The sequence below is a fragment of the Mus pahari genome, chromosome 14 (genome assembly GCF_900095145.1).
Source record: "Mus pahari chromosome 14, PAHARI_EIJ_v1.1, whole genome shotgun sequence".
In the NCBI taxonomy this organism is placed as follows: Eukaryota; Metazoa; Chordata; class Mammalia; order Rodentia; family Muridae; genus Mus; species Mus pahari.
The window spans coordinates 22,426,472-22,438,370 of NC_034603.1; the positions used below are offsets into that span (position 1 = coordinate 22,426,472).

At 39.0% G+C, this 11,899-nt stretch overlaps 1 protein-coding gene across 1 annotated transcript in view; it reads left to right on the forward strand.

Moving 5' to 3' along the window:
* Positions 1-11,899, forward strand: part of Meikin (meiotic kinetochore factor) — a 46,844-nt gene that overhangs the window by 27,605 nt on the left and 7,340 nt on the right. The window contains exons 10-13 of the mRNA XM_021214023.1: positions 443-598; positions 3,505-3,585; positions 5,553-5,672; positions 10,168-10,288. Of these exons, the coding sequence (XP_021069682.1) occupies positions 443-598; positions 3,505-3,585; positions 5,553-5,672; positions 10,168-10,288 (478 nt within the window). The remainder of the gene's footprint in view (positions 1-442; positions 599-3,504; positions 3,586-5,552; positions 5,673-10,167; positions 10,289-11,899) is intronic.

The window sequence follows — 11,899 nt, forward strand, 5'->3', positions numbered from 1 at the left end:
CCACTACTTGGCCCAGGCCTTGCCTTGTGCTAGGTCATATAGAGTTTGGAAGACCAAGGAGCCTCTATTCCCACTGATGGCCGATTAGGTCATCTTCTGTTACATATGCAGTCTAGCTCCTTTTTACCCAAGTCCTGACCCCTGCTGGCCAAATCTCTGCCACTGATCAAGCTAAACTTCCAACTTTATAGAACTTTAAATGTGAGAACTGGGTTTAACCTCTTTTGTCTTTTACTAGATTTTTCATTTAAATATATGGAATGCATTATTTTTTAAGCATATGTCGGGCTTTGGGCTGTTTTGTTTTATAGTGCTGGAGATATATATCCCTACATCCTTTTTTCCTAGAAAATCATTTGTCTTGAAATTTAAAGAAGGAATAGGACAGCTGAGAATGCTTTATAGCATTGTGAATTATATTGATATTGTGAATGTGTTTCAGCCTGAAAACAAATCTGAAGACAGTGCTCCTCTGGTTCAAACAAAGGTGGGCTCCGGTTATCCAGACAGCAAGGCTCTGTGCTCCCCTCTTAGTTCAGCTCTTGAAAGCAATGCAGTCAGCTATACTCTGCTGCCTCAGCCCCTGGAACCTGTGTTGGTAAGTCCTGGTATTTTTATTAACTCATAATTCTTAGAAAGGCTATAAAATGTACTGATTAGGAAGGTCTAGAAATACAAAATTTCTTAACAAATACAGAGAAAATAGGGTGCAGCTAAATTCTGGAGCTGCATGCAAGCTATATGCTAATGCTTGCAAGCTAATGCTTTGTAAAGTGAACTGAGGGTTGATAGTTGTATTATTGGGATACCTGCAAAGTGGGTTTTGAGATATAAGTAAGAGTTCCAGTGACTGATTGGACCAAATGACACCTGAGAAAAGAAGTAAGAGAGGCATTGGACAGTGACTGCCTGGATCAAATGGAGAGTTCTGAAGCAAAGACTTTGCATCACCCAAGTCTGTATTATGTATGCTGTTGTGTTCAGGACTTGCCTGGAGGCGAAGGTGATGACTGCAGCTTGACAGCTATTACAGATCTAAAGATACTGCAGCTCAGCTCTCCCTAAACATACCCCGTGCAGTGTGCCAGCAGGTTCTCTGTTCTAGGAAATCTGAACAGAGACCCCCCCAAGGCTGCCAGAACGATGATAGAGCTAGCTCACTGAATGTCTCCTCTCCAGGTTCTCCCTGCATATACTCTTTGTAATTCTTGCTCACCAATTTAAAGGTAGACTAGTCCTCATTGTTCATGTAAAGAAATTAAAAGTATATAGCTAATAAGTTAGAGCTAATATATTCAGAACCAAGCAAATGTACCCTTAAGTTTTTTTTTTATAACAATTTTCTTAATAATTCATTCTAGATTAGTTTAAATAGATGTCAGAAGAAAACCAGAGTGAAAGAAAAGTAGAAACGGGACAAAACAGACTTAACTGCAATTTTTGGTTTTATATCAGAGTTTGAGTTCCAGATCCAAATTTAGCATGACATAACAGTCACCTATTCAAGAGGAGAGACTTATCAGGAAGGCACAGAGGGCTTATGGATCAAGATTTGGAAGGGCAGCTAATTGCTGGAAACAAAGCTATCCACATGTCGCTCTGCCCGTACACTTCAGCTTTGCTTCTCTACCTGTTTTTTTTTTTTTCTTCTTTGTTGCCTGTGTTTTGTCTCTTTCAGTGCTGAGCTGTCTTTGATTGTTACCAATCTTCCTGCTCCACGCTATCCCTGTCCTCCTGTGGCTCTGTCTTTTTATCTTTCTACTGTTGTCTGTCTTTCCTTTCTCTTCTCCCTCCTGTCAATCAACTTCCCTTTTTTCCTCTTGGTCTCTTCAAGCTTCCCTCTCCTCCTGCATCTTTACCCCTCCATTTCCCCTTTCGTTTCTCTCCTGTTCTCCACTCCCACTTTGTCTATAGAGTCTTTTCATTAAAATGTACATTAAAATGCAGGATAAAAAACTTGACTAACAACAATATTGAATACAATACACTTATAAATTTACCATTTAATACATATCAAACTGAAACATGGGTTATCATTGTAACTGTTTGGTAGTGTTTCAGATTTTTATGTATTTTTATTTATGTATCTATATATGTCTTGTGTTGGCTTGTGCATATTATGGAATTTAATTTTTAAGCTGTTTGGGAAAATTCTGACTTTAACAAATTCTTCAATTATATTTACATAATTATTTTAATAACTATTTAACTTAAACCTACATACATTTACATAACAAATAGCAAACTTTCATAAAAGACCCGACCATGAAAAAGACTAAGAACTGTAATAGATTAGGAACAATATTTATAAAAATTCAAGATATGCTGGTCCTAACAGTATCTTCACTGATAGATTCAACTTCCCTGGGCATGCATGATCATCCATTGATCATCAACCTGATAGGACCTAGAGTCATCTAGAAGACAGGCCTATGGTCATGCCTGTGAGTGATTGGTATAGATTTGGTTAATTGAGATGGAAAGACCCACCCTGAATATGAGTGACAACATTCCATGTGCTGGGGTCCTGGACCACATAGAGAAATGCTCAAAGGCTAAGGCCAGCACTCCCTCAGCTCTGTCTGCTCTCTGACCATGGAAGCAATGTGACCAGCTTCTGCCAACATGCCTTCTCCACCATGGTGAATCTGCACCCTTGAGTGGTGAGCTGCGATGGACCCTTCCTCTCTTACTTCTTGTCTAACATTTTGTTACAGCAGCAAGACAATTTACAGTATTTAAATGAAAAGACTGAAACTATATTTAAAAAGTACAGTAGTCTTCCAAGAACTAAATAAATGCTGCAAATAACTTTAAGGCAATTTAAAATGGTAGTCAAAGTACAGTGCCCTACTTATTATTCCAGCTTCTCCCCCTAAATTAATAGTAATTTTAACCTAAGCATTCTTACATAGTCGTTACACCAGATATAATTATTTTTCCATTAATTTATTTGTTCACTTTACATCCCGATTGATGCCTCCCCTCCTCCAGTACTCCCCTCACACAGCCCCTTCCTCATACCCTCCTTCCTTTCTCCTCTTTGAAGGGGAACCCCCCCCCAGGGGTACCAACCCATTTTGTCACATCAAGTCACTGCAGGACTAGGTACACCCTCTCACAGAGGCCAGATAAGGCAGCCCAGTTAGGGGAGAAGGATTCACAGGCAGGAAGGCAACAGAATCAGGGACAGCCCTCACTCTAGTTGTTGGGGGACCTGCACTGAAGACCAAGCTGCATGTTTGCCACATATATGTGGGGAACCTAGGTCCAGCCCGTGTATGCTCTTTGATTGGTATTTCAGTTATCATACACAATTCTACTCAGAGTTGTTTGACCTAACTCGGCCCAGAAAATTCTTCAGTTTCCTACCAGGTGGTTTAAAATTTAATCCACAGAATAAGGATTGTATTATTATTGTATGTGTTCTAGTGTACTAACTTTGAATTACTATTTTAAAAATATTTTATTTTTGATAATTTCCTGTTATGCACATATTTGTAGAAAAAAAGTTGTATTCTTCCTGATAACCAAAGCAAAGCCCTGCTAACAAGTACCCCATCTTCAGACATAGCTGAGTTTGTGGTAAGTATAACCTTTGAACCTTATGGGATCTGTTTCCTGACATCTCTTCTTCCCATTCATCTTTTTATGTTGTACCATGGCATTTGCCCGTAAAGAATAATGCCTGTGCTGTTCTGCTATGTAAGCATACGTTCATTGGAAATACTCCATATGTGGTTTGTTGGGAGCTTTGTTTAATTACATGTATGTGTCTCTGTGTGAGTGTGTGTACCCGAGTGTGAGTGCCCACAGAAGCCGAAAGAGGGTATCAGATTCCCTGCAGATGGAGTTACAAGTGGTTGTGAACTTCGTGATGAGGTTGCTGGGAACTAAACTCAGGTCCTTTGCAGGACCATACACATTCTTAGTGGCTGAGCCATCTCTTTAGCCCCGAACTTGCCACAAATTTTTCTCCCCCGCCCCTTTCTTACCCCTACTGCCCAGACTGACCTCGAACTTTCTGTGTAAACCAGGCTGCCCTTGAATGCATGGAGATCAGTCCAACTCTATCTTTGGAAGGCTGGGATCAAAGCCATATACTGCCATGACCAGCCTTTCTATATATGCAACATAAAATTTAGAATTTTAACCATATTTAGTTGTGCATTGAACTTTTCTGTGCAGCCATCATCTCTGTATGGCTCTAAAATTCTTTTTATCTTGTAAAACTGAAATTTCATACCTATTAAATAGTGGCTCCCTGTAGTTACTGGCATCCCCCAGACCCTGACAGTTACCTCTCTACTTTCTACATTAAGTGCCCCCATATAGTTAAAACCACACATTTCTTACTCCTCTGTTTTTTTAGGCAGGGTCTGACTTATCTTGGGATCAGTTGACTCTCCTGCCTCCACCTCCCATAGTAGCTGGAATTATGGGTATATTCCACCAAACCCAGCAGTATTCTTCCTTTTATGACTAATGTAATTTACAAATATTATGCCTTCAAGTTTATGTATGTGATAGCATGTGTCAGAATTACTTCCAGGGACTGAAGACAGGGTTCAGTAGCTAAGATCACTGGCTATTCTTTCGCAGAATTGGGGTTTGATTCCCAACATAACCCTCTACAACTCCAGTTCCAGGGAATCCAACGCCCTCTTCTGGCCTAAACAGGTACTACATACACATGCCGTGCAGACATACTAGCACCCATACACATCAAATAAACTAGTTTTAAAAAACAGATAATGTGAGGTGGCTCAGTGGGTGAGGGCACTTCCTATAGCCTGAGTTCTATCCACAGGACTCACACTGTGAAAGGTAAAATCCAACTCCTGAAATATGTTCTCTGATTTTCACATCAGTACAGTTGTGCACACCAACCCATACACACTATGTGTGTGCGCGCACACACACACACACACACACACACACACACACACCCGACCACACCATATATGCACACACCATACACCATACCATACCACACAACACACACACCACACACACACACACACACACACACACACACACACCACACGTACCAGATTTATGTATCTGTCAGTCAGTGGACGTTTTGGTTATTTGTTCTTTGGTTGTTATGAGCACTGGAGGTAAAACTATACATGTGTACAAGTGTAAGTTCCCTATTTGCAGCCCCTCTGAGAATATACCCAGGAGTAGAATTTTTAGGTCATGTGGTAGGGGCCCTTTTAAGTTTTCTAGAAAGTCTTTTCCACAGGGATTGCATCACTTTATAGCCTTACTAGCAATGTACCAGTTTCCAGTCCCTGTATATCATTGCCAGTATTTGTGATTTTGTATTTTGTTTGGTTTTAGTGAGAAAATAATTTATATACTGATTTATCCACAGTTAAATATGATTTGAAGAACTATTTCTAAATGTAATTAATTATGTTTATTCAAATGAAATTATTTGAACATCAAATATACAAGAAAATGCTTCAATAAGATAGTACTTTCAATGTTAATTACCTAAAGCTGGTTATTTTTGAAACTATAAAAGGAGTTATATTATTGTATAGGTTGATTTGTCTCCGGTGCAAAATGTATCTTTTGAAGAACTATTTCCAAATGTGAGCAATTACGTTAACTCAAGTGAAATTGTTCCTGTGTCAAGTTGGCAAGAAAGTTCATCAAACGAGGTAACATTTTCAATATTTTTTCAATTGCTGTGCCCTGAGACTAACATGTTTTATGTGTGTTGAGAAGAATCTGATGTTAGATATGTGATTTGCACATCCTGTCTCCTCTTGCAGGAACTGCCTTCTTACTCTGCTCATAGAATCATTTGAAGCACAACACTTGAAATTTTTCCTGGTTTAAGTTGTCTAATTTTTCTTTTGTAACCTAGATTTTACAAAAAGTGATGACCAAACTGAATGCCAGGGAGCTGCTGCCTATGTTCTCTTTAAAGAGCTGCAGAGCTCATAGTTAGGCGTAAAATCTACTTTGACTTACTGGTTTTGTGAGCATCTAACTTCACTTTTACATGGAGGTCTCAGTTTTAACACTGCCATTAAAAATAATTTAATTATCAGAGAATTTTATTATATACAAAGTTAAGTACAATAATTCTAGATTACAAATGTTTTGTTTTCTTTTGTGTTTTGCAACTAGAACTTATTATGTAGTCCAGGCTAAACTCAGTTTCACAGTCTTAACTTCAAACTATTATAATTTCCCAAATGCTTGGATTAGAGGCATGTGCCATTATACACACACACATGCACACACACACTTCACAATGTGACATGGTAGTATGACTTATTGACTCATAAATGGGTAGGAAGTGACTGAATTCAGAAACTGAATAGCACTTATAGAAATGCTTGTTGAAACTTCTAGATGTTTCTATGATTGTTTTATTTATTTATTATTTGGATATGTGGTGTGTGCATGTGTGTACTCATGGTATGGACACAAGCTGTGTGTGTGTGTGTGTGTGTGTGTGTGTGTGTGTGTGTGTGTGTGGTTCTGGGTTGACAAGTTGCTTCCCACCTTGAATGTTGAGATCTCTCTCTGAACACAGAACTCCCAGTTTGGGCGAGTCTGGCTAGCCAGCTTGTTCAGTGGATTTTGTTTCTGCCTCCCTGGTGCCTGGATAACATGAGGCTACAGTACTTGCCTGGCATTTTCATGGGTGTGAGGGATCCAAATTCTGGTCCTCACACTTTTTTTTTTAGCTTCTTATCTTTATTTAGCTTTATTTAGCTTATCTTTATTTGCCTTCCCCACTTAGGCTTCTGTTAGAAACAGGCTTTCCCTGTCTTCTATGGTTTAGCCCGAGTAGAAGGGAAAGGACTTGTTCTTATGTGTATATGTATTTCCGGATTGGATAAGGACTCCTGATAGCTTTGCCTGAGTCACATGCCTGTCGTGGTCTATCTGTCGTTGCCAGGGAGATGAAACCATAATTGTCTAAGCCTGGGTTTCCTGTCCACTGCTGTGGTCGTAGAACAAGGTTTACAACCCAAACTTGCTGAGCTTATGAAACAAGTTGCCTTTCTCCATTACAGCTATTTCACGGTATTTGGTATTGGACAGAGTAATGTTGAGATCAACCCAAGTTGCATTCCTTTCCAGATAATTTGTTTTTTTTTGTCCTGTAATTTGTAAGTGAAAAACTTTCTTAATCCAGCACTTGGAGGGAAGAAGTAAAGGATCTCAAGACTGGCCTGGCCTATGTAGGGAAGCCCTGCTTCAGGAAAGGAAGCCTTCTTTTGAGGACATGTTGGAGTGTGATGCTTTTTTTAATTTTAAAAGTAGGGTGGGAAACTTCAGGAATATGTTGAGCCTGTTACCTTTATCTTACAGAATTCTTTTTTTTAGCTAAAATACTTGGTTACAGCTCCGATTATTCCTTAATTTATTCTTTAATAATATACATTTTTAACATTTTGGGTAGGTTTTTTATTGGTTTAATCTCTTCTCTCATTTTTTTATAGCCACTGATTTTTTTTTCCGCATATATTTTGGGAGCACTTCACTATTATTTCCCTCAAAAAACAAAAAAAAACCCACTGGAAATAAAAACCATCTAGTTTTTATCTGACCACAGCTGTATACACTGATATTGCCCTGCACCTGGCCTGGAAAAGCTTCGAGTCTTAGGAAAGGCTTTATCTGTAGAGCAGCTTTTGATCCCAGCAAAGAGCAGTGAGTGTCGGTCCTGTCAGATCAGTTTACTAATTCATTAATTGACTAAGTAGATGGTTCAAATACAGTCCTTTCCTGTGTTCACCCTAGAGAGAGGTGCTGAGTAGAGAGGAACATGGACAGCTCTTTCCTTCAGGGATTCTGTTTCTTGAGGAGGATGGTGAAGTCTTTGGTCTCATCTGTACGTCTATCAGTATCTATATGCCTATCAGTATCTATATGTCTATCAGTATCTGTATGTCTATCAGTATCTATACATCTATCTGTGGGGATGCTCTCCTGCTGCTCATGTAGCAAACTGCGATCACTTCTTCCAGTGTGTTTCTCTTTTCTGAAGAATGTGCTTGTTGAGGAGGCTGTGACAAATGCTATATAGCAGGTGGTTTCCTTAAACAAGAGATCAGGTTCTGCCACAGTTCAGAAGTCAGGGGTTAGCAGGGCACAGCTCCCCAAACCCACCAGAGGCAGATCTTTCTTCTGTCAAGCTATGTGAGGTGATTTTGTGACTGGGGCACCATAGGTCCAGTCTTTGCCAACTCTCATATGGATGTCTTCTCTCTTTGTGTGTCTCTGTGCCTTCACAAACATTTTTCCTGTGGGTCAGTGTCCAAGTTTTCTGTTTTTATAAGGACACAGGTTACACTCAACTAGGGCCTATTTGAACTTGATGAAATCTGTAATGACAACATTTCCAAGTAAAGTCACCTTCACAGTTGCTGATGTCTTCCTAGAAGGATATGGTTCTGCCATGGTATTGTCTCCTGGTTTTCCTGTCTAATCAATCCTAGACTCTTTTGTTAATTATTTATACAACTTTTTAGATCTGATGTCCATCAAATTTTAACTCACTTAAACAAGTTTCTGCTAGAGTTTGCTTTATATGCCTGGACACAGTTGTCTGACATCCTGAGATTTACCTGAATCACAATTCTGGGGATTCACTTCACAAAACTACTATGCACACTCCCCATCCTGTAGCTAGCTAGCTGGTGCCCCCCACCCCACCTCCTGCCCTAGAGTTAGAGAGGTGAACCCTCCTCTAGCCCTTATGAAGGAGAGTGGATTGTTTAGGATTGTTCATGACAAAACAGGTTTTAATTACATCCTCACAGTTGAAGAATCACCTAATCTAGTTAGAGAATTGGAGGTACAAATAATTTTCTTCAGGATTTCTCTAACACTACGTCATCAGGGTTTTAGCTATTTTGAGGAACCATGTTGATTGTTTTTTGTTTTTTGTTTTTTTTTTCCCATTTCAGAAACTGGAAAAAAATCTTGTCTTTGGATCCTGTGTTTTGAAATTTCTTGCCATGTCTCACTCTTTTTCATTGTGGTATGCCAGAATGTTACGAATTTTATTTGTATGTGCATAGATATGCATGTATGGAGTTGCAGATATGTGCAGGTGCCATGGCCCCCATGTAGATGCCCGAAAACAGCCTCTGGTATTGTGCCTTGCCTTCCACCTTGCTTGAAAATCCCCTAAAATGATTTGAGATAAGAGAATTCCAGAGGTTTGTGGACTAGCTACCCTCTAGCTACCCCTTTCTTCCTCCTCCACTTTGTTCCCCTTATTCTCCACTAAACATATATACTCCACATGAACATATGCAGACACATATACACTTTCTCTGTATGCTAATGACTTATGCAGTCATAATTAGTATTATAGATGTAGAAAGATAATTGAACAGTCTCAGTTGTAAATAGTGCTTGTCAGCTGTGAAATCATTGTTATATGATATGGCTGACCTTCCAGGCTAATAACATTAGATCTGTGGACAGCTAAGAGCAGAATCTTTCAGTCTCTTGTCTGAAAGACAAGGATCCTTGGGCAGGGCATCTCAGCATCTACAGATATGTTCACTTCATTCAGCTGTTTGCAGCACAGAATCTCTACCCTGAATAGTCAGAAATCTTCCAAGAAGGAAATAATCTGATAGCCCCTTAGGACAATTCTCTGTTCTGTGTTTGAGATGAGAGGAGAATGTTGAAAGAAGTCAGAAAACAGATGTTGGTATGAAATAGCATCCATACAAAAGAGGATGTGTATGATTCACATATGAAGTGAATCAACACCTTTGTTCCCCTCATTTAGACAATAAATCAGGACATTATAAATACCCCCTCCGAAGTGTTTCAAATCATAATTTGCTTTAGCCTCCCAATAAGTACCTGTTTTCTTGGTGTTTGATCCATTCTGTGGTGATTTGAATGGAACTGGCCACCATAGGCTCGTGTGTTTGGATACAGGTCCCTCCTGTTTGGGAAGGACTAAGAGGTGTGTAGTTGTATTGGAAGCGAATACCTGGGGACAGGCTTTGTGCTTTTGAAAGCCAAGTTTATTTGGGTGTTACTTATTGCTTTCTGATAGGATTCTGTCATTCTAACGAAGAATACTGAGACTTTCTGTACTTTAAATTAGACAGCATTAAATGTAATGGAGGAATTATGCAATAACTACTTTTCTTCCTTTTTCAGTTTTCTCCAAACACATCAGAGATCTGTTGTATTATAAAGTCATCACCAGGAACTAGGCAGATGAGAAGGAAAGACCCTGCTGTGAAAAACAGATGTTCTCTTCCTAAAGATGTTCCTCTAGGTATGAGCTTAGCATAGTGTTCTCATTATATAAAGTGTGGGTTTTTTTTTTAATGAAAAATGCTTTCTGTACACAGGAAATTCATTTATAACCTGTATTCTCAAGTTTTTATATAAAACAGAAAAGATAAAATTACAAAAGCCTGGGCAGATTTCATAAACTGAGTAAAATAACCTTTTGAAGATGCATACTTCATCTTTTGAAAACTTTGCTTATGATATTGACTTAAATATACTTATCTAGGATGCAGCTTTTTCAATAATTTGAAATTTTATACTGTTTAAATTTTATATTTTAGTTGTATTCTTTTAAAAGACAGGGTTTTTTTATTTGTTTGTTTAATTAGCTGTATTTTCTTTTTTATTTTCTTTTCTTTTTCTTTATTCACCTGTTATTGGTTGAGTACTTCTGTGTGAGGCACCGTGCTAAGAATCTTAGCATCTCAGTTCCTCACCATGACTATAGTAGATACAATTGATACTGTTATTCCACTTTTATACACTTAAAAGTAGAAGATTTTAAATGGTAGACATTACCAAGTGGTTGTGGAGAATTCAGCCATTCAAGGCATCTAACATCTACTACGCATTTTTTTCTAATTCCTTAGTGCAGCTGAGGAACCTCTCATGAGTGAGGGTCCAATGGAACAACTGAAATTTAATGTATTTTCTATATGTTCACTGTTCACTCCACTTTTGTCCTCATTTCTTCCACAGTGTTGGCTTTGAGCATGCTTCAAAGTCATGAAGAATTCTCTTTGTAAATAACCACTTGATTTCCTAAGTCAATACTACGCATTTTATACCTAATAATTATATTACGGAGGCTTGCCCAGAGTATCAGAACAAGTATTAATAGGTATCTGTTTGTCTATGGATACCCACAAACATAAAATGTTTAGTACTTCTGGGAGAGGTTCTTTATATAGAGTGTGGAGGAGAGATAAAGAACCTTTCCTGGTGTCTCTTGTGCTCAAATATCTAAATACATATGTGATAGATAGATAGATAGATAGATAGATAACTTTATATGAGAGGAGACTTAATACAGGAATTGGTCAAATGATTATGGAAGCGTCAGAATCCAATGGCATGCCATCCAAGTGCTAGAGAGCAAGAGATGCCAGTCACATAGCTAAGTCAAAACTCAAAGGCTTGAGAACAAGGAGTGCCAGTGGTTGATGTAAACTCTTAGCCAAGAACGATGAGCAGTAACCATGCATCATAGTTAGGATTTCTATTGCTATGAAACACCATGACCAAGGCAACTCTTNTAAAGGCAAGCATTTAACTGGGCCTGGCTTGCAGTTTCCGAGGTTTAGTTCATTATCATAGCAGGAAGCATGGCAGCAGGTAAGCAGACATGGGGTTGGAGAAGAAGCTGAGAGTTCTGAATCTTGTTTCAAAGGCAACCAGGAGAGGACTGTCTTCCTGGCAACTAGGAGGTGGGTCTCAAAGCCCACCCTCACAATGACACACTTCCTCCACTAGGCCACACCTACTCCAAAAAGCCACACCTCCTAATTGCCCCACTCCCTGGGCCAAGCATATTCAAGCTACCACAGCATGAATGCTTAAAACTACTGTGACCTGATAGTTCTTCTACTGAACA